This window comes from Oratosquilla oratoria, chromosome 29 (genome assembly GCF_046742065.1).
Source record: "Oratosquilla oratoria isolate Oo_2021 chromosome 29, ASM4674206v1, whole genome shotgun sequence".
Classification (NCBI taxonomy): Eukaryota; Metazoa; Arthropoda; class Malacostraca; order Stomatopoda; family Squillidae; genus Oratosquilla; species Oratosquilla oratoria.
In genome coordinates, this window is record NC_134805.1 from 52,986,269 (window position 1) to 53,010,542 (window position 24,274).

The 24,274-nt window shown below is 40.2% G+C and overlaps 1 protein-coding gene across 2 annotated transcripts in view; it reads right to left on the reverse strand.

Moving 5' to 3' along the window:
* Positions 1–24,274, reverse strand: part of LOC143040773 (uncharacterized) — a 241,748-nt gene that overhangs the window by 160,476 nt on the left and 56,998 nt on the right. For both annotated transcript variants that reach the window (XM_076212205.1, XM_076212204.1), the window contains exon 2: positions 15,106–15,229. In XM_076212205.1, coding sequence (XP_076068320.1) covers positions 15,106–15,216 — 111 coding nt within the window. In that variant the 5' untranslated portion in view covers positions 15,217–15,229. The remainder of the gene's footprint in view (positions 1–15,105; positions 15,230–24,274) is intronic.

A 24,274-nucleotide genomic window follows, 5' to 3' on the forward strand; every position in this document is an offset into this window, starting at 1 on the left:
GAACAACATAGAGGTCTCGCTATGGGTAGTCCTTTGAGTGCAGTGATGGCCTGTCTATATATGGAGTTATTAGAAAAAGAAAACTTCATCAGAATCAATGGTAGGGGATCACACTGGTTTAGATATGTAGACGACGTCCTCGCAATCATCCCCGAAAACACCAATGTAAATAATAAAGTGAGAATGCTTAACGCGGTCAACAGCGATATTCAGTTCACCGTAGAAGAGGAACAAAACGGACAATTGCCCTTCCTAGATACGTTAATACGACGAATGGGAAAAACTGTAACTTTCTCAGTATACAGAAAGGAAACAAAGAGGATTTAGTACATTACTTCTCCGCACATGATGATAGGACAAAGAGTGGTATAGTAATAGGATTTTTTCTCAGGGCACTACGAATCTGTAGTAATGAATACCTAGAAGGCGAATTTGATTACATTATGAAAACCTTTGACAAACTTGGATATCCAGAGGGAATGTTGAAAAGAACAAAAAGAAAAGCAATAAATATTTACAATCGCGGAAAGAAAGAGAGAAATGATAAAAATAATACAAATTTTATATCAGTACCTGGCTCAGAAACGTCACCAATAATAGACAAATATTTAACAAAATCGGGTATAAACATAGCTAAAATAACTAACAAGAGGATAGGTGATTTAATAAAGACTTCTGAAAAGAGAACCAATTCCGAAAACAGCGTCGTATACAAAATCCCGTGTAATAGTTGCTCAATGGCTTATTATGGCGAATCGTCAAGAGGATTAGAAAAAAGAATTTATGAACACAAAAACGACATAAAAGCACATAGGACATCTAATTCTTTAGTAGTTCATGCGGAAAAATTCGATCATTTACCAAACTGGAGAGAAGCTGAAGTGCTACATAAAGGTTTTGATAAATTCACTAGAAGAATTGTTGAATCAGCATATATTTCTACTAATAATTCATCGAATCATCGAGGAGGGTTTATCAATTTAGCTAAAGAAACTAGTATTTTAATTCTAAAACACGCCAGAAAAACGACCTTTCCCAAGTGTCCGAAAAGATAATTAGATTTAGTACATAAACTCCAATTGCAGTTCTACATACACTCTCTGAAGAAGTTCTACGCGAACGAAACGTTAGAGTGCATAGGGTTCCGAGCCTTCCCCTGTGTTTATGTTCTCCATCATCCAAATAATTTGTCTAAAATACTTACCAATATATATATATACATATATATATATATATATATATATATATATATACATATGCATGCATTGTTAAAATCGACAGCGTTAGTGAGGTTGTTGATCTTCTTGTGAGTATTCTCCAGTTTTCTAACCAATATTCTGCCATTTAGAGGGTGGGCATAGACCAAGTTGCCAAAATGATTCATTTATTTCAACGTTTTGTCTAACAAAGAGACATCTTCAGGAAATTCTGTAACATAGATAATAATGACGTACAGAAATATAGAAAACAACATGTAAATCTAACCAATTATACAAATATAGAAGCAAATATCAATAAATGCGCAAATTCACACCAATTAACACTATACATGGGCTGATGGGGACTGTTACTTACAATAGTTAAAAGGTCCGATGAAATTATGAAGAAAACCCTTCGCTTGGTGACATATATACGCAACTAGCCGGCTTGGGTGGTGGTGGAGGGCAGGAGAGGGGGCGGGGGTGGTATCTCATTAATACGTGAAGAAGAGGGTTGGGGGAGGGGTTGGGGGGTTAAGGGGTTGCGGGGTCGGTTGGGGGGAGGATGGAAGGAGTGGGTAGGAGGAGGTGGAGTGGGTAGGAGGAGGTGGAGGGGGGGGGTTTCGGAGAGAGGTCATGCTCGGTAGTAGCTTGGCCGTGCTGCTAAACAAAGCGATGACAGAAGTCATGTTGCATTGGATATTAATGATAGGACTACATTCTCTGATAAACATAGCTTCTAGAAGCTTAAGTTTATGTACATCCCTATTGCTTGCTATAATCCTAGTGTTTGAAACTAGGTATTCACGGGTGGCTGTTAGGTTATGGTATTTCATTAAGTGATGTTTTATAGCCCCATTTTGTAAATGCATAGTTATTCTCCTACTGAGACTACATCTAGTAAAACCAATATATGCTGTTTGACGGGCTACACAGTTCCCGGTGCTACAGGTGAATTCATAAACACAATTAGTTTTAGACATAGTCTCAGTATTACTATTTAAGTTATTAGTTATAACCAATGAACTAGTTTTAGGGTTGGAGTAGTATACAACCACCCGGATTTCCTTATCTTTAGATACCGGATGACAGTTCTTAGTGATGATGTCTTTAATTATTTTTTCATCTTTTTTGTAACTCTTGCTGAAGATGTTATGGTAGTATATATCAATGAATTGGGGCTTAGGGGATGTTTGTGGGGAAAGGTGGTCACACAACATTTTATTACAAATTACATCAAAATCACTATTAGGGAAACCATTATTCACCAGAATCTGGCGGATGTGCTGTAATTCTGTATGCAGAGCCTGCCAGGAAGAACACACTTTGATAGCCCTCCGGACATACGCTCTAATCACACTGGTTTTATAGCTAGTCGGGCACTCACTTTTGTAGTTCAAACAGTTCTCAGAGGTCGTAGGTTTCCTGTACACCTTCGTTGTAAATTCCCCGGAAGAAGAGTCCACTAAAATATCGAGGAAAGGGAGTTTGCCATCCTTATTCATTTCAGTCGTGAAGCTAAGACCAGATTCCTCCTGGAGGCGCAGTCTCAATCCCTGGAGAAGGGCTTCTGACTGTGCGCACACAAAGATGTCGTCTATGTACCTGTAGTATAATGAAGGTTTGGTGACGTCATCTTTAAAGACTGCTTCCTCTACTGCCGACATGAACGCTTGGGCAAAGAGTACTCCCAGAGGGGAACCCATCGCTATCCCGTCGTGCTGGACGTACAACTTTCCCTCTGGACATTTAAAGGGGGCCTCAGTAGTGCAGATTTTCAGCATCTCTTCCATTATGTGCTTCGGGATGGTTGGAGGGGGGAAATCTGCGTGTTCATAAACATATTCGAAAATGATGTTAATAGTCCTATGCACAGGGACATTTGAAAATAAACTAGCAGCATCCAACGATGCTATAATGCCGTTAGGCTTATTATCTTTTAAGATGTCTATGAATTCATCCCTAGACTTTAAAGAATAAGTATTAGGGATATAAGGAGAAATTATTTCATGAAGAGTTTTAGCTACGCTGTAAGAGGGGGTAGCAATTTGGGAAATAATGGGTCTGAGAGGGTTTCCTTCCTTATGGGTCTTAACATTACCATAAAAATAACCAGGAGAAAAATCTCCGACTAAGGGTACAAATTTGTTACCTCTTATCACGGCGTTAACAGTGGAAATAAGTTCATTAAGTCTAGATTTAATGTGAACAACAGGGTTACGAGAAATACGCTTAAACTTGGAATCATCTAGGAGGATGTCACGACATTTCTGAAAGTAAGTTTCCCTGTTGAGGATCACATAGCAGGAAGCTTTGTCTGCTCTTCTGATGACAATCCTCTCGTTGTTGCGCAGTTGTTCTGCAGCTTCCTTCAAGCGTGGGGGAAGTTGGCTCTGGTGGTGGTGGCGGCGTTTCGTACTTTCTGCCAGAGCCAACTTCCCCCACGCTTGAAGGAAGCCGCAGAACAACTGCGCAACAACGAGAGGATTGTCATCAGAAGAGCAGACAAAGCTTCCTGCTATGTGATCCTCAACAGGGAAACTTACTTTCAGAAATGTCGTAGGAAAGGGATTTAAATATAATGTGTATCAATGCTTGGCTTGGTGGCAATCCTTTAGGGTTCGTGAGGCGTCCAACTGCGCGTGAGGTGTCTGCCTGGACAATAGCGACCTGACCCGTAGTGACCAGGTGCGTGAAGATGTCAGGTCGAGTACCAGGCTACTCTGACTGCACCGAAATGCATCGGTGTCGTGCCGATAGTATAAGCAGAGGTGGTAGATGAATGTCTAGGAGATTTTGGTGGTAGATTACGTCTTCTAGGAGGTCTAGATGCTACATTTGTCAAAAGCTTTTTTTAGGTCTAGAAATGCACAATCAGCCCATCCATCTCTTTCTTGTATTATATCTATTAGCCTTGAATAGAAACATATTAAATTGGTGACGCATGATCGTCCTTGTCTGAATCCAAATTGTCTTGGATTTAGCACGTTGTTTTTTTCTAAATATTTTACCCATCTATTTTTGATAATTCTTTCACAAATTTTTGCTATTGTACTTGTTAGAGAGACTGGCCTATAGTTGTTAGGGTCTTCTTTATTTCCCCCTTTATATATAGGTACTATATTTGCTTTTTTCCAATCTTCTGGAATTTTACCTTCTTTCAAGGAACTGTTTATTATGCTATGTATTATGTCTGCCAGTTCATTCCTGCATTCTTTCAAAATCCAGTTTGCTATTTCATCTGGTCCATGCGATTTTCTGACATCAAGATTACTCAAGTGTTTCAATATTTCATTCTTTGTTACTTCTATTTCTTTCATAGGGGGGACTCTCTTTCCATTCAATCTCTTCAGGTTGTATATTCTCCCTTGTAAACACTGATTTAAGATGTTTGTTCATAATTTCCGCCATTTCAATTTCCTCTGTGTATTCAACTCCTCCTTGTCTTAATTTCTCCAAATCTTGTTTGTTTTTCAGTTTGTTGTTTACAAATCTGTAGAATAGTTTTGGTTGATCTTTACATTTTTCTATGACATCTTTTTCATATTTTCTCTTTTCCTCTCTGCACGCTTGTACATATTCATTTCTATAACAAGTATATATTTTCCATTTTTCTGGTCTTTTATTTTTTTTCCATTTGGCCCAAGCTTTGTCTCTTTTGTCTTTTATCTCCCTACAACTTTTATTGTACCAGCACTTTACATATTCTTTTTCTTGTTTTTATCTTGGGACATACTTTTCTACTCCTTTTTTTTTTTTTTTTTTATAGATTTTTGTCAAAATATTCCATTTCTCTTCTACTGTTGTATTTTCTTTGTGTATTCTTTCCCAGTTTTCATTTTGGAAGAATTCTCATATTTTATCAAAATTTGCTTTTTCATACATCAATCTTCCTTTTCTATATTGTTCATTTCTTTTCATGTATTTTTTTCTCATTTAGTTCTAGTTCTATCAATATGTGGTCACTTTTGCTTATTGGTGCCTGGTATTCTATCTTTTCCACTATTTCAGGTTCTGATGTGATTATTAGGTCTAGTCTCGATGGTTCTTCTTCATTTCTATACCTAGTGTTCTCTTGGATCCATTGTGTCATTGTGTGGTCAGTAATCATCTCAAGTAGAACACTTCCCCATGAGTCTTCTCCACCCTTTACGGTCATCTCTTCCCAGCATATTTCTTTGCAATTATAGTCGCCCATCATAACTATTCTTCCTCCATCTTCCATTATCTTGTTTAGTGTTATTCTTGTGTCTTCTAACATGCTTTTATGTTCATTCTCTTCCCACGAGGCTGTTTTTGGGGGCACGTAGTTTATTACAAACTTTCTGCTCTTCTTATCTCTGTCTTCTACTTCTATCATAATCATCTCTACTCTATTGTTCCCATATGTGACACTTTTCACACTTATATCCTTCTTAGTCAGGAACATAACTCCACCCCCTTGTTTTATCTCTCTGTTTCTAATCCAATAATTATATGCATTGTGTCCTATGCTGTTGGGTGGTAGTGGACCTTTTAATTTTGTCTCAACAATTCCCATTATGTATAGACACGGTAAAGGAAACATGGACTGGAGGTGAAGCTTTATTCCTGACGTTTCGTCTAACGACTTTCTCAAAGGAATGAGCATACTAGAAACATACAGAGATTATAAACCCGCCTTATGGCTCAAGGGGGTGTGCGGACGTATAGCGCTGCGTCCTGATTGGCCCGCTGAGACAGCCAATCACGAAGCGCTATATTCGCTGAAGATTTGGCCCAGGTGAAGCTCCCAGCCTTATTGTTGATATTCGGACGAGTGGTGATGTACGCAGCTTCTATAGATTTTCTGACCTTCTTATCCATACCTTCGTGTAGAATCTCGGCTCGGTTCCATTGTGGGAGGTGCCCAGAATCGTCAACATGCACCACCATTGCGTTGGTGAGTCTATGGTGACGGAGGTCGGCCTTATGCTCCCTGATTCTAGTGTTAAGGCCCCTCTTAGTCTCTCCGTAGTATGCTTTATCGCATGATGTGCATGGGATCTTATATACGACGCTGTCTTCTCTCCCCCTCATCTTAGAGAAGACAGCGTCGTATATAAGATCCCATGCACATCATGCGATAAAGCATACTACGGAGAGACTAAGAGGGGCCTTAACACTAGAATCAGGGAGCATAAGGCCGACCTCCGTCACCATAGACTCACCAACGCAATGGTGGTGCATGTTGACGATTCTGGGCACCTCCCACAATGGAACCGAGCCGAGATTCTACACGAAGGTATGGATAAGAAGGTCAGAAAATCTATAGAAGCTGCGTACATCACCACTCGTCCGAATATCAACAATAAGGCTGGGAGCTTCACCTGGGCCAAATCTTCAGCGAATATAGCGCTTCGTGATTGGCTGTCTCAGCGGGCCAATCAGGACGCAGCGCTATACGTCCGCACACCCCCTTGAGCCATAAGGCGGGTTTATAATCTCTGTATGTTTCTAGTATGCTCATTCCTTTGAGAAAGTCGTTAGACGAAACGTCAGGAATAAAGCTTCACCTCCAGTCCATGTTTCCTTTACCGTGTCTATACAACTTGTTCACATGGATTTTCAATTCCCATTATGCCCGGATCTTTTTCTTTCAGATATTTGTTCAGTTCATTTAGTCCTGTTATTAATCCATCTATATTTGTGTAGGATACTTTTAACTTTCTGTTATTTCCATTGTATTCTCTGTTTCTTTTGTGGTTCTCTCTGTTATTTTCCATTTCTCTGAATTTCTCTTCAATTTGTTTCATTATTTCTGGCTCATCTTCCTGAACTAATTCTAGTAAATTTCTTACTTTCTCATTTTCCTCTTTGATTCTTGTGGTTCTATCTGGGTTATGTTTCTCTTCCATTCCTAATATAATTATACATTTCTTTTTGTCTGCTAAGTCTCTTACAATATTCTCCTTCTGTCTCATCACTTTGATAACTGAGTCTTCAGTTTGTTCTTTCATTTGCTGTTTAATTATATCAGAAAATGCAGCTTTACTATTTTCTTGTATCTTCCTCCACCCCTCTGCCTCTTTTGCTATTGTTTCTTTATTGTCTCTATTGTTCCTTTTTAATTCTTCATTCTCCACTTTTACTTCTCTCAACTGTCTTTTTAGGTCTTCTATTTCATCAGTTAAGTTTTTGTTCGCCTTCTCTAGTTCTTCCAATTTTTCAAACCTCTCGGCAATTTTTGACATTTTGCCAAACCTAAATCCCAATGCTCAGTCATTTGTTCAAGTTTTTCCTCCAGTTTTGCCAGTCGGGGGAGGTTGGTATCCGCCGCCCCCTCATTAAATCCTTGGAAATTATTATCCTCACCTTCCATTGAACTGCTCTTATCTATGTTTCTGATCTTTACAATTTTGTTAGTCCCATCATCGAGATCCAAGTCATCCGTTCGGCGTTTGTTTACAATCCGCCTTGACTCTTGGACCAAGTCCGCCCCTTCCTCATTTCCTTCCATTTCCCTCAATATCCCTTCCCTTCTCCTTCCCTATCACTTCCCCACTATTCCACGAGCACTCCCCTTCCCTATAGATACAAAAAGGCACTTCCTGGATGTTGAGATCCACGTAGTTTTTCCTTTTTCTTTGGAACACCAGTTCTCGCCGTCCATTCGGTGAAAGGGTGTGTGTGTGTTTGTGTATTTACCTGATTGTATTTACTTAATTGTAGTACTGTATACAGAAAAGGAGAAATGATCATTGGGTTCAGTTTCCTATTTTCCAATTTTCTAACATAACTAGACTCGAATTCATGTACAGTTCCAACTTAATCTGTCTCCTTCATTTCCAATCACCATATTCAGATTATCACCCTCTAAGCTATTCCATATATATATATATACATATATATATATATATATATTATATATATATATATATATATATATCTTTATAAGCATCTTTATTTAAAATTTTATTTCTATACATCCTTTCGACATGTGGTCTTTCTTAATTTACTCCCATGACCATTTAAATCCCCCCCATCTTTTTTTCAGGAAATCTCTTCTGTTAATGCAATCTATCCCCTTTAGTGACCTAGATACTGTAATCATATCAACTCTTTCTCTTCGATCTTTCAAGGTTGGCAGACCAGGTACTTTTAGTCTTTATTCATATGGTTTATCAGCCATGCTGGGGACCAGTTTGGTTGCTGCCCTTTGTAATCTCTTCATCCTTATACTGGGACACCGTTTTAATCTTCTGCAGTAGTCCGTATGTCTCCTCTCCCATATTCCTGCCAACATGTCTGTCAGGTGACAGGTTGTCTTTTATCAACACTCCCAAGTCTTTCTCCTCTTTTGCTTTTGTAATGGGTTCGCCTCCCAAGGAATAGTTTAAATATGACATTTTGCGTGATTTCCCATTTCCATTACTTTGCATTTTTAGAAATTGAACTTCATTTCCCATTTTTGGCTCCATGCAAAAATAGTTTCAAGATCTTTTTGTAATAGTCTACCATCCTCCTCATTTTCCACTTTTCTCATGATTTTTGCATCATCTGCAAACATTTTGCCATAGCTTGTTGTTCCTTCCATCATGTCATTGACATAGACAAGAAACATTATTGGCGCAAGCATTGAACCTTGTAGAACTCCGGTCGTTACTGCTCCTCAGTTTGACATCATATTCTTTACTAATGTCCTCGTGTATCTTTCCATCAAAAAGTTTTTCATCCATTCTAGTAGTTTGCCACTCAGTCCTCACATAATCGACTGTCAGATATTTTATCACATGCCTTCTCTAGGTCGAGATGCACACAGTCCACCCACCCCTCTTTCTCTTGCAGCGCATCAGTCACTCTCGAATAAAAGCTTAAAAGTTTCGACACATGTGACCTTCCAGATTTGAAGCCAAATAGGGATCTGAGTCTGTCAGACTGTTTGTCTCTTCAAGATATTTGGTCCATTGATTTTTCACACTCCTTTCACATAATTTCACTATTGTGCCGGTTAGTGATACTGGCCTATTATCTAGTGGTGTCTCCTTGTTTCCATCTTTGTGAATTGGCACCACGTTTGCCCTTTTCCAATCAAGAGGAACAATGCCTTCATTCAGTGAACATGTAATAAGACTAGTTGTTCCCTACATTCTTTAAGTATCCAGTTTGAGATCCCGTCAGGTCCTGAAGCTTTTGTCGCATCCAATAATCCCAAGAGATAGAGCACTTCCCTCGCTTCTACATTTATATATGCTAAACCTGGTTTATTTTTTCTCGCTTTTCTCCAAAAATCGCACTCTTTCGTGATGACCGACTGAAAATTTTCATTCATTATTACAGAGGGAGTAATTGGTGAGGAACAGTGTGGATTTAGGACGGGTAGAGGTTGTGTAGATCAGATCTTTGTGGTAAGACAGATATGTGAGAAAGCTATAGGAAAGGGGAAGGATGTTTTTTGGGCTTTCATGGATCTGGAAAAGGCTTATGATAGGGTAGACAGAAAGGCACTGTGGGAGGTTATGCAGATTTATGGGATAGGAGGAAAGCTTTTGGGAGCTGTCAAGAGTTTTTATGAGAGTAGTAGAGCATGTGTTAGGATTAGAAATGGAGAGAGTGAGTGGTTTGAAGTAAAGGTGGGACTTCGTCAAGGATGCGTTATGTCGCCCTGGCTGTTCAACTTATACATGGATGGGGTGGTGCGAGAGGTGAATGCTAGGGTAGTGAGTCAGGGATTGGAGATGGTTAAAGAAAATGGAGAAAAGTGGGAGGTGAGCCAGCTGTTGTTTGCGGACGACACTGCGCTTGTGGCAGGGTCAGAGGAGGGATTGAGGAAGCTGGTGGCAGAGTTTGGGAGAGTATGTGATAGAAGAAAGCTAAAGATAAATGTGGGTAAAAGTAAGGTGATGAGATGTACAAGGGGTGAAAGTGGCAGTAGACTGGAAGTGAACATTAAGGGAGAGCGACTGGAGGAAGTGGATAGTTTTAGATACTTGGGTGCAAGTGTAGCAGGAAAAGGTGGAGTGAAGGTGGAGGTAGAATGTAGATTGAGAGAAGCGAGTAAATGCCTTGGTGGTTTAAAGAGTGTAATGAGGAATAGACATTTGGGAATGGATGCGAAGAGGAGACTGTATGAAGGAGTGATTGTGCCAACAGCACTGTATGGGGCAGAAACGTGGAACATAAGAGAAGAAGAGAGAAGGAGTTTGAATGTGTTTGAGATGAGGTGTCTGAGAAGTATGGTGGGGGTTACTAGGCTAGATAGAGTGAGAAATGAGGAGGTGAGGAGGAGAACAGGGGTGAAAAAGGATTTGGGAGATAGGGTTGATGAAAGAATATTAGGATGGTTTGGACACATGGAAAGAATGAGTGAAGAAAGACTAGTAAAAGAGGTATGGAAGGCAGATGTGGAGGGAGTGAACATGAGGGGACGTCCTAGGATGAGGTGGATGGATGGGGTGAAGGGGGCTTTGGGGAAGAGGGGAATGTCTGTTGAGGAAGGAAGGGAGAGGACGGAAGACAGAGGTGAATGGAGAATGGTTGTATATGGATGATGTTGTGACTGCATGAGGAGGAATGGGCGGGGAAGTGGGGGGTGGGGTAGTATGTGTGAGTAAATTTTGACGCAGCCCGAAGGGATTTCTCCCCGTCCTCGCCTTATATGCAAAGGGGGACAGAGAGGGGGGGTCGCCGATTAAATGAAGCGGCCTTGCTGTGGATGTACTGTGTCTTGCGACACTGCTTCTGACCCAGGGCGGTGGGCAGGGTGCAGGGATGACCCGTCATCCAGGAGGTGCTCAGATGAGAGGAAGGGTGGGAGGGGTGTGGAGTGTATTTAGGGATGAAAAGGGTGGGAGTGTTTTTATGCCTTTCCCTTTTTGGCTACCTCCCTTGGAAGGGGGAAAAAGCCTTGGTATATGTATGTATGTATTTCTGCCTGAGCTGAGGCCTCATCAAAGACCTCACCACCCACAATTTCCTTTATCATTTCTTCCCTGTGTCTCAGTTTACCATTTGTAAACCTGTAAAACGATTTTTGTTCATCTTTGCATTTATCTACTATACCTTTTTTCAAATTTGCTTTCTTCTTCCCTTCCAATTTTTGTATAGTCTTGTATTTGGGCCAAGGTGTTTTAGATGTTTTATATTTTATCAGAGTCTCCAGCATGGGACTTCTTTAGTGCCCCTTCTGCATCTTTGTTGATGAAGGGAAGGGTGGCGATTGTCTTGTTTTATTTCTTATATCTATTCTTTCTCTCTCTCTCTCTTCTGGAGTTGTAGGTTTGAAACTTGCTTTGGATGTTGCATTGGTAGTTTGGTAATACTATTTTGTTCTTTAGTTTGTATTCCCAGTTTTCTGTATTCATTCATGTTCAGTTCAATCTTGTTTTGCTTTTATTTATCTATTTTTTTTTTTTTTTTTTTTTTTTTTTTTTAGGGTGTCTATATTTTGTGTATTTACCTAGTTGTATTTTGCGAGAAGGGGAGCTACGCTCGTGGTGTCCCGCCTTTGTACCTCGCAGTGACTAGTTTACTTTTAAGCTCGTGTATGGTTTTTGCACACACTATTTCCTTGTCCAGTTTGTTCCAAGTGTCTACCACTCTATGTGGAAAACTGTTTTTCTTCAGATCTCTTCTGTAGCTATGTTTTTTTACTTTCTTTCCATGTCCTTTTGTGCTTCTCCTGTCCCAGTTTAGCAAGTCCTCTCTATCAAGTATTTCTGTGCCTTTCATGATTCTGTAGATGGTCAGTAGGTCACCTCTCTCTTATTTTTGGTCCAGAGTTGGTAAATCTAGTTTAGCCAATCTCTCCTCATATGACAAGTTTGCGAGTGCAGGTGCCATTTTTGTTGCTGCTCTCTGGATTCTTTCTATTTTCTTTATATTCTTTTTGGTACTGGGTGACCACAATGTTGCCGCATATTCTAGTCTAGACCTTATCAGTGTGACCAATATTTTTTCATTATTCCTTCGTCCAAATATGTAAATGACACTTTTATTGATCTTAGCAAGTTGTAGGATTCTCCAAAAATTTTGTTTATCTGTTTGTCAAAGGACAAGTTGTTTGACATAATTACACCCAAATCTTTTTTGGATCTCTCCTTCTTTACCTCCTTGGTTCCAATTTATATTGTCTGGATATTCTGTTTTTTGCTTTTTCCAAACTCCATTATGCTACACTTCTGAATATTGAAGTCCACCTCCCATTTCTGACTCCAGTTCCATATTTTGTTCAGGTCTTCCTGCAGTGATTCGCAATCTTCTTCAGTTTTTATTTTCATTAACAGTTTGGCATCGTCAGCAAAGAAGCTCATGTAACATTTCACATCCTCATCCATGTCATTCACATGTGTATATTAGAGGTTATGTTTTTTCATAGCCTCTTTGTATGTCCCTTCTCTTTGCCCTCTGAATGGTTGCTGCTATGTCATCCAATACTGTCTATAGCAAAGGTCTCTATTTTTGTTTTATTCTCTATACATTTTTGCCAATTACTTTTTTTTTTTATGAATGTTCTTTTGAATACAAGATGTGTTTTTCCTTCTAGCTCTGTGGTAGTCTTTATTGGAAAGTGGTCTGAGGGGAGGTCATGTGTGGTTTACTATGTTATTTGTGCTTGTAGGGTGGGTGAGCACATTGTTTAGTCAGAGGATGTGGCCTGTAGGTATGTTGAGGAGGTTGTCTAGTGGAGTAGTTGCTGAAGTTTATTATATTTAGGTTCTGGAGTTGTACTTTGGTCTACTTTTTATATGTTAAGCTAAATCGAGTGATATGCACTCAGTTCATCTGCCACTGTGTGATTTGTTAGAGAGATGAGTGGTTGAATTTAAGGGATATAGCCTCAGCAACCTGAGGTAGTGGGTGGTATGTACAAAGGATTACAAAAGCAGAGCATGCCGACAGGAGACCTTTTTTGGTCCATATCAATGTGTTGTTGGACATGCACCCCCAACCCTCTTGTGCTAATCACAAAGCGAATTACCAACAATTCCTAGGGTAATTTAAGGTTTTATTTTGCTGTGTTTAGCACAGGAGGGGTGACAGAGCAAATTGTGTTGCTGGACGGGACCACTGCATGTGTAATTCTAGGATGACATATTTGTCACAGGCTTCATGTGCACAACTACATACCTATATCTATATCTGTAATTAGTAATATGGATTTGCAAATGATTTGTGTTGCACGTACCTGAGTTTTTTCATCAGTTTTTGTATTTCTTTTTTCTTTAATCTAATTGGTCTTATTACTTAAGCATTCTCTATACCTACAGTCTAATTATTTGAGATTTTACTGTACTTGTTGTCAATGAATAGACATGTTGAGCTATAGAATTTTTCTTTCTTTTTTAGAAATGCATGTTTTATAAAACATTATCTACAATAACTTGGGTTTGGATTAAGAATAGATTATTGTGTTAATACGAGCCCCAGCACACTGCTTTGTCCATGAGTCTATAATGCTGTTAAGACACCCCTAGATATAGCTCAAGCTGGAACCATAAATAAATTTAAGACTAAGTATGATAAGTGAAGAATAAGAGACAAGACCCCACAAGTGTAGCTCCTTTCCTGTATACTACAATTAGATCGATGTTCTCATGTATGCAACTGCACATGTCTATGCACACTTGTGTAGATGATAGATAAATGTTTCATATATACAATGAAGTAAACCAAAGAGAAATTTGGCTTTAATGTTCAAACAATTGTACTGCGGTTATATACTGCAATAAACAAAACACATACCTGGCTAGACACATAAAGAAGCACAATAATGCACAACTAAACACAACAGCTAAACACTTAACAAACACAACTAAACAATCTAAGACATCTAAGAAGCTTGACCAGACTTCTTATGGGTTGATAACACAAAGAACAAAACGTATACTGTGAGTGCCGATTGCACTATGTATGGAAATATTGTATAATGCATGGAATTGTAATAGTATATTGAATTGATGTACATGTAAAGAGATGTATTACATAGAAGTAACGGCAATTACGGCCTGTGAGGTTGAGCACCTGGTTTTGAGTCGTATGTAACATAGAATGGAAAATGTTATTGTATAAGATTGATGGAATATAGTGGTCCAGTGTGTATAATAATATAAAACAAGATTAAAGAAACACTAGAGAAGCAAGAATGTAGAACATGATTAATTTATTCATAATCCCTTAAATGTAGTACTACGCGAAGAAAGTAGTGCCAGTTTCCCTCGCCAGGTTCGTAATGATAGCTGTCCTTTCTGTGTCTAGACATTGAGCTGTGAAGATGTCCATTACCATAAGTGTCTGGGAAACCATTATTGGTAAGCATTGACTGAGCAACTTGTGTTTAGATAATGTGACTGATGGAATAATATGTAAAGAGTCAATGTAGAGGTAATATTAATGATTGATGTATTTTGTTTCTCAGAATAATTGTGGATGACGAAGATATTTTAGGATATATGTTATGGAGGCGGACAAACAAATTCATGGTAGGAATCGTGAAGTTGACTTTGATGATTGTTAAATTGATGATGAAGTGTATTTCATTATTGATTAATTGTGAGTGCAAATTAAATTGTGATATAATTTGCAGAAACCACACACCTGTACACATTTACACACCGTCTGTATGTGATCAAGAACGAAGGGCATAAATAAAGAAGATGGAAGTGTGCAGTGATGACTGTCTTTCCCACACCCTCTGTAACCTCGCGCCGCCAACCCTTCGAGGTGGCGTGGACATATACAAAACATATACATGTAAGAAAAATATGCGAGCAGCCTATCATATCATGTGGCGCTTCCAGTGGTACTGAGCCAATTAGTCAAGCGAACTCAACATATAAACAAACACTCAGAGTCTCTGATATAAAGAGACACGTCACATATCGCCACATACAACAACACGAGTACATGCACACCTGTGCACTACAAATGCCAATAGGTAAATAGATACCTGGTGCTCCAGCTGCTGTGCACTAATGAAGGTCATGTCCCTGAAGGAGGCACTACCCACCTGCAGAGCCCTCTGTCGGCGTGATTCCATTACTGTCCCACACCTGCGCATCTAGCTCATACACCTGTAAACAACAGTTGTAGTTACAGCAATTCCAGTTACAATGGTTGTAGCTACAATAGTTGTAGTTGCAGCCATTGTAATTGCAACATTTGTATTTACAGTCATTACATTTGTTGTAACTGCAGTGTTTGTAGTTGTAGTAGTTGAACTGCAACCATTCCCATTACAAAGACTTCAGCTGCAGCCTTTCCCATGACAGTCACTGAAGTTGTAGCAGTTGTAGTTGCAATATTGTAACTGTAGTAGCTGCAGTAATTGTAGTCTCAACAATTATAGTTGAAGCCATTGCAGTTACAGCAGTTGAATTTGCAGTGTTCATAGGCACAGCAATTGTAGTTACAGCAGTACTGCATTAGTTGCAGTGACAATTGTAACAGCTGTAGTTGCAGCAGTTATAGTTACAAAAATGGCAGTTGCATTTCTAGCTGCAGCAGTTATGGTTGCAGCAGCTTTAGTTAACTGCAATAGATGTAGTTTGTAGTTATAGGAGTTATAGTTGCAAGAGCTATAGATAAGCTGTAGTTGTAATAGTTGTTCTTGTAGTAATTTTAGTTGCAGCACTTGTAGATGTAATTGTTGTAGTCGTGATCATATTTGTAATTAAAACCATAGTGATAGTTGTGGTCATATTTGTTGTTGTTTTTGTTCCTTAGACTGGCCGACCAGTCCCGTCTCCCAGAGGAGTGCCATGGTTGGAACGGGATTTACCCACAAATCCCTTATTGAATGTATATTGTATTGTTGGCGTGCATGATTATGTACAACTCGCCTTCCATAATATTCTGTGTTGTATAGGTGAAGTGTTACATCCTGGACAATTTTCTGCGATGTTGTCATCCAGCCTTTTCTGGTTACTTAGAAGGGTTGGATGTTGGCCGCATTGTAGCATGGCCAGGTGTACTCTGTCCTCTCGGAGGAGAGAGGATTCGGAAGGATGGATATCAGGGGTTCTGTCATGCAGTACTCTGTTGTCTTTCAGTTTGTTGATGGAGCAGTGAGTGATATGATTATGGATATGCCTCTGGAGGTTGGTGTCTGGTGGTTGTGGAGGAAGAGAAGAGAGTGTTTTTGTGATGGTATTTGGGTGTTATTTTGATGTCTCTTGGTGTGTATGTGTTCTGCCATGTAGTGGAGTATGTAGGATGTTTTTCTGGAGGCTGCAGCAAATGGTTGTTTAGTTGTAGGTATTACATACATCAGCAGTATTAACTCAAGTTTAAGGACAGATATAGTAACAGTCTGCACTCTCTGCCAACCAGGAGATTTTTCAGCCATAGCAGCGGCAGTTGCAGTTAAAAAGTTGTACTAGTGGTAAGTTGTAGTAATTTAGTTGTAGTTGTAATTCTAATTGTAGATGTGGTTGTAATTATAATCAAAACGTTGATAATAGTTGCAATGGGATTTGTAGTGCAATTTGCATTAGCATATGTAGTATTCATTGGAGTTGTATGTCTGGCTTTGCACATGCGTCAGCAGTCAAACCTCCAATATAAGCACAGTTACAGTACCAGTACATTATCTGCTAGCCAGGAAAATGATAAGTTTTTGTCATTATTATACATTTTATCATTATTTATTAATCATCTTTTCTAGAAACTGTCAAAAGACCTGTTTATGTCTATTGCCATCATTACTGTTCTGTCAGAAAGTCTTTTGTTGAGTGATATTTGTGAGCAATGTGCGGGAGGAATAGCCCTCTTTAATGATGACTTGGTGCATGTTTTTCGGCAGAAGGGTGGGTCAGCTTTTCTATCTAGTTTATATTGTATATTCTTTAGCTATTTTCTTGTTTTCTGATGCCATGGGATTGAGCCTTATTCTGGAGAAGAATTTGTCAATAATGTTACATTATTTTGGGTTGATTGTATCTTATTCTGTTGCACAAATTTCTTCATGAGTGGATGGAGGATTTATTGTTACATACATATACCAAGGCTTTTTCCCCCTTACAAGGGAGGTAGCCAAAAAGGAAAAGGCTTAAAATCATTCCCACCCATTCCATCCTTGAATACACTCCACTCCCCTCCACCCTCCTTCACATCTTAACACCTCCTGGATGACGGGTCATCCCTGCACCTTGTCCACTGCCCTGGGTCAGAAGCAGTGTCGCAAGACACAGCACATCCACAGCAAAGCCACTTCATTAAATCGGCGACCCCCCCTCTCCGTCCCCCCATGCATAAAAGGAGAAGACGGGGAGAAATCCCTTCGGGCTGCGTCAAATTTTGCTCACACATACTACCTCTATTGGTTGCCCAATAAAGTGGAAATGAAAACGCTGAAGGTATTTTCAAAGTGTAATTTCACAGGAAATTTACAATATAAGTTCTCACTGGCTCACTCTCTCACACGTGATTTGAATTCAATTCCCGCTCGCTCGTGACTGCCACCACGCTTACTCACGCTCGTTAGCGTCTCAAAATAGTTGCCAATTGAATTAAATTGTCTACATTCATTCCTTACACACAGAAATCAGCATATACTAAAAGTATAATATAATGATTCAAATTTTAATAATATACTAATCTATCTCCCATTCATTCAACTTTTGCATACAAGAATAAAATTATAATTAATGTAAACAGATATGGCAATTTGATTGTTCTAGAAGATTCACGCCTGCTAACGCATCAATTTTTGTTGTATAGTACATCTATGCATAATGCTAACAGAATTAGAATATAAGACCTCACCCTCATCCCCCCATCCATTCCACCTCATGCATCGCAACAACATCCATATACAACCATTCTCCATTCAACCTTGTCTTCTGTCCTCTCACGTCCTTCCTCAACAGACATCCCCTCTTCCCCAAAGCCCCCTTCACCCCATCAATCCATCTCATCCTAGGACGTCCCCTCATGTTCACTCCCTCCACATCTGCCTTCCATATCTCTTTTACTGGTCTTTCTTCACTCATTCTTTCTATGTGTCCAAACCATCCTAATACTCTTTCATCAAACTTATCTCCCAATTCCCTTTCCACCCCCATTCTTCTCCTCACCTCCTCATTTCTCACTCTATCTAGCCTAGTAACCCCCATCATACTTCTCAGACACCTCATCTCAAACACATTCAAACTCCTTCTCTCTTCCTCTCTTATGTTCCATGTTTCTGCCCCATACAGTGCTGTTGGCACAATCACTCCTTCATATAGTTTCCTCTTAGAATCCATTCCCAAATGTCTATTCCTCATTACACTTTTTAATCCACCAAGGCATTTACTCGCTTCTCTCAACCTACATTCTACCTCCACCTCCACTCCACCTTTTCCTGCCACATTTGCACCCAAGTATCTAAAACTACCCACTTCCTCCAGTTGCTCTCTCTTCATGCTTACTTCCAGTCTGCTGCCACTTTCACCCCTTGTAAATATTATCACCTTACTTTTACCCACATTTATCTTTAGCTTTCTTCTATCACACACTCTCCCAAACACTCACCAACAGCTGGCTCACCTCCCACTTTTCTCCATTTTCTTTAACCATCTCCAATCCCTGACCCACCACCCTTCCATTTACCTCTCGCACCACCACATCCATTTATTGTTACTTATCATTATTATTATTATTATCATTATTATTATTATCATTATTATTATTACTATTATTACTATTATCATTATTACTATTATTACTATTATTATTAATGCTATTATTGTTATTATTGTTGTTTTCGTTGTTGTTGTCGTTATTGTTGTCGTTGTTATCGTTGTTGTTGTTGTTGTTATCGTTGCTGTTGTTATCGTTGTTGTTGTCGTTGTTGTTGACGTTGTTGTCGTTGTTGTTGTCGTTATTGTTATTGTAATAATTATCATCATCATCGTTATTGTTATTATCATTATAATCATTACTATTATTATTATTGTTATTTTGAGACGCTAACGAGCGTGAGTAAGCGTGGTGGTAGTCACGAGCGAGCGGGAATTGAATTCAAATCACGTGTGAGAGAGTGAGCCAGTGAGAACTTATATTGTAAATTTCCTGTGAAATTACACTTTGAAAATACCTTCAGCGTTTTCATTTCCACCTTATTGGGCAACCAATAGAGGTAGTATGTGTGAGCAAAATTTGACGCAGCCCGAAGGGATTTCTCCCCGTCTTCTCTTTTTATGCATGGGGGGACGGAGAGGGGGGGTCGCCGATTTAATGAAGCGGCTTTGCTGTGGATGTGCTGTGTCTTGCGACACTGCTTCTGACCCAGGGCAGTGGACAAGGTGCAGGGATGACCCGTCATCCAGGAGGTGCTAAGATGAGAGGGAGGGTGGAGGGGTGTGGAGTGTATTCAAGAATGGAATGGGTGGGAATGATTTTATGCCTTTTCTTTTTTGGCTACCTCCCTTGTAAGGGGGAAAAAGCCTTGGTATATGTATGTATGTATTATTATTACTACTACTATTACTACTACTACCCCGTCTGGGGTATTGGCTGCATGTTATTGTGGCAAAATAGCATGCAGTTAATACTTTAGGGTCTATATGGGGCGCCCCTACAGACCAGAGCCACACATCATTTTGTCTGTGTTAGAGGAAGACTCTGTTCAGAGAGAAATGATGACACTTTTATTATAACTCGACTGTCCCTCCGTTATGCTTTCCCGCAACCCCTTGTTACTGTCCTGTACCATTTCTCTGAATATTCATTTCATTTTTTGCCTACCCTGTGGTGGGGGAAAAGAATGTTGCCACCAAGTCTTCTCACTTGAGTCGTACGAGGCGACAAATACTGGATGGGGGATAGGAATAGGAATTCTGCTATATGTAGCCCCACAGGGGACATTCCTAAAAAAGGCAAAGGCATAAGACGGTCTAGGAGTTTTCCAAGCAGTACCCTAAGGTTTGGGTCTTTTAATGTGCGTGGATGTGGTACAGATTAGAGTAAAAGGAAAGAGATAGGTAGTATGTTTGTGAGAAGAAAGATGGATGTGTTACCATTGAGTGAAACTAAGTTGAGAAGGAAGGGTGAGTGTGAGTTTGGGAGAGTAGTACGGAGGTTCTTGGGGGGTGAAGAAGGAACAAGGGAAAGAAGAGGTGGGTATACTAGTAAGTGAAGAGATAGGTAAACGTGTACTGGAGTGGAAGGAAGTTTCTTCAAGGTTGATGTGGATGAGGGTGAAACTGGGAAGGGAGACTGGGTTTTTGTAAGTGCATATGGACCTGGTAGTGAGAAGAGCGTAGAAGGGGGGCTTTTTGGATAGATTTAAATGAGTGCATATTATTAGGGAGAAATAACAATGTAGTTGTATTGGGAGATTTTAATGCTAGGGTAGGAAATTAACCAATAGACGGAGTGACTGGAAAGTATGGAGTTCCAGGGGAAAAAAATATGGCGGAGATGTGTCTCGAGAGTTGATGATAGCAAATACAGTGTTTAGGAAGAAAGTCAGGCATAAGTACACATGGGAGAGGGAGGTGGATGGAAGGGTCACAGATAGAGCCTTAATGGACTATATAGTGACCAGGAGTATAGTAGGAAGAGTTAAGGATATACATATTCTAAAGGGAGAGAGTGGGGGAATATCGGATCATTTTTTGGTGAAAGGTAAGTTGAGAGTGAAGAATAGGTGGAGAAAGAGGAAAAGGGTAGAAGGTAGGGAGGAGTTTAGAGTGAACTGCTTCAATGAGAAAGAAAATGAGAAGGAGCATAAGAAGCTGAGAGAGGAGTGGGAGGGAGTGAAGGATAAAGTAGAACTAGGGGTGGAGGAGGAATGGGGATGGTTCAAGGAGGGAGTCAAAAGGTGTGCAAAGATAGTGTGTAGAACAAGGCAGGCGACAGGAAATAGAAGGAAGGGTAGTGAGTGGTGGGATAAGGAAGCAAAGAAAGGTGTAGAAGAGAAGAAGCAGGCTTTCATAGATTGGCTACAAATTAGGACAAGGGAATCGTATGAAAGGTACAAAGTAAGGAGAAGTAAAGCACAAGATAAAGGAGGCATAGAGGAGAACAGATGTGAAATGGGGTAAGAGTATGACAGAAAATTTTGAAAGTAATAAAATGTTTTGAAAGAAATTATAAGGGGAAGAGGAGGCGAATCAAATAGAAACGAAAAAGTAAAAGGTGCAGATGGAGAGATGATAATGGAAGAGAAGGCATTGAGAAGGTGGGTAGAGTATTTTAGGGAGTTGCTAAATGTGAAGGAGGATAGGGAGGGAAAGGTAGTTGCAGTGAGAAGCGACAAGAAAATGAGAGTGATGAGTGAGGAAAATGGAGGAGAAATAAGGAAAGATAACGTGAAAGCAGCTGTTCAGATGATGAGAGCAGGTAAGGCACCTGGTCTGGATTGATGCCATGCAGAATGTCTGAAGAAAGGAGGTACAGTTATGGTGGACTGGCTGGTGAGGTTATTTAATGTTTGTTTAAGGGAGGGTAGAGTGCCGGATGACTGGAGGAGTGCCTGTATATTTCCGCTTTACAAGAGAAAGGGGGACAAGTGTGAGTGTAGTAGTTACAGAGGGAGCAGCTTGTTGGGTGTAGTTGGGAAGTCTTATGGGAGGGTCTTGACTGAGAGGATTAGGAGAGGAACAGAGGGAGAAATTGGTGAGGAACAGTGTGGGTTTAGGACAGTTAGAGTTTTTGTAGATCAGATTTTTGTGGTAAAACAGATATGTGAGAAAGCTATAGGAAAAGGTAAGGATGTTTTTTGGCTTTTATGGATCTGGAAAAGGCTTATGACAAGGTAATTAGGAAGGCACTGTTGGAGGTACTGCAGATATATGGGAAAGGAGGAAAGCTGTTAAGAGCTGTCAAGAGTTTTTACGAGAGTAGTAGAGCTTGTGTTAGGATTAGAAATGGAGAGAGTGAATGGTTTGAGGTAAAGGTGGGACTTCATCAGGGATGTGTTATGTCGCCTTGGCTGTTCAATCTTTACATGGATAGGGTGTTACGAGAGGTGAATGCAAGGGTAGTGGGTCAGGTGTTGGAGATGATTAGGGGTTGTGTAGATCAGATTTTTGTGGTAAGACAGATATGTGAGAAAGATATAGGAAAAGGTAAGGATTTTTTTTTTGGGGGGGGGCTTTTATGGATCTGGAAAAGGTTTATGACAAGGTAAATAGGAAGGCACTGTGGGAGGTACTGCAGATATATGGGATAGGAGGAAAGCTGTTAAGAGCTGTCAAGAGTTTTTACAAGAGTAGTAGAGCTTGTGTTGGGATTAGAAATGGAGAGAGTGAATGGTTTGAGGTAAAGGTGGGACTTCATCAGGGATATGTTATGTAGCCCTGGCTGTTCAATCTTTACATGGATGGAGTGGTACGAGAGTCAGGGGTTGGAGATGATTAAAGAAAATGGAGAAAAGTGGGAGGTGAGCCAGTTGTTGTTTGCTGATGACACTGTGCTTGTAGCGGGATCAGAAGAGGAATTGAGGAAGTTAGGGGCAGAGTTTGAGAAGGTGTGTGTTAGAAGAAAGCTGAAGATAAATGTGGGTGATGAGGTGATGAGATGTACAAGGGGAGAGAATGACAACAGGCTGGAAGTGAGCATTAAGGGTGAAAGACTGGAGGAAGTGGATAGTTTTAGATACTTGGGTGCGAATGTGGCAGGAAAGGGAAGAGTGGGGGTGGAGGTAGAATATAGATTGAGAGAAGTGAGTAAATGCCTTGGTGGATTGAAAAGTGTAATGAGAAATAGACATCTGGGAATGGAGGTTATATGAAGGAGTGATTGTGCCAACAGAATTGTACGGTGCAGAAACATGGAACATGAGAGAGGAAGAGAAAAGGAGTTTGAATGTGTTTGAGATGAAATGTCTGAGAAGTATGATAGGGGTTACTAGGCTGGAGAGAGTGAGAAATGAGGAGGTGAGGAGGAGAACAGGGGTGGAAAGGGAACTGGGAGATAGAGTTGATGAAAGAGTGTTGGGATGGTTTGGACACATGGAAAAATGAGTGAAGAAAGATTAGTAAAAGAAGTGTGGAAAACAGAGGTGGAAGGAGTGAATACGAGGGGGCGTCCTAGGATGAGATGGATGGATGGGGTGAAAGGAGCATTACAAAAGAGAGGAATGTCTGTGGAGGAAGGACGGGAGAGGACAGAAGATAGGAGTGAATGGAGAGGGGTTGTGTATAGATGATGCTGTGATGCATGAGGGGGAGCGGGTGGGGGATGGGGGGGTGAGGAAGCACGTATGTGTGAGAAATAATTTGACGTAGCCCGAAGGGATTTCTCCCCGTCTTCTCCTTTTCTGCATGAGGTGGCGGAGAGAGAGAAGTGGGGTCGTCGAATTAATGAAGTGGTCTTTCTGTGGATGTGCTTTGTCTTGCAACACTGCTTCTGACCCAGGACAGTGGACAGGATGCAGGGATTACCCGTCATCCAGGAGGTGCCAAGATAAGAGGGAGGGAGGAGGGTGGAGGGGAGTGGAATATATAAGAAATGGAATGGGTGGGAGTGGTTTCTATGCCTTTTTCTTTTTGGCTACCCCCCCCGTGTAGGGGGAAAAAGCCTTTGGTATATTTACCTAGTTGTATTTTGCGGGAAGGGGAGCTATGCTCGTGTTGTCCCGCCTTTGTATCTTGCAGTGTCTAGTTTGTTTTTAAACTCATGAATGGTTTTTGCGCATACTATTTCATTGTCCAGTTTGTTCCAAGTGTCCAAAACTCTATGAGGAAAACTGTTTTTCTTCAGTTCTCTTCTATAGCTATGTTTTTTTATTTTCTTTCCATGTCCTCTTGTGTTTCTTTTGTCCCAGTTAAGTAAGTTCTCACTATCGAGTACCTCTGTGCCTTTCATGATTCTGTAGATGGTCAATAGGTCACCTCTCTCTCTTCTTTGCTCCAGTGTCGGTAACTCCAGTTTAGCCAATCTCTCTTCGTATGATAGGTTTGCAAGTGCAGGTGCCATTTTTGTAGCTGCTCTTTGGATTCTTTCTATTTTCTTTATATTCTTTTTGGTACTGGGGGACCACAATGTCGCTGCATACTCTAGTCTAGGCCTTATCAATGTAACCAATATTTTTTTCATCATGTCTTCGTCCAAGTATGTAAACGCCACTTTTATTGATCTTAGCAAGTTGTAAGTCTCCCCGACAATTTTGTTAATCTGTATATCAT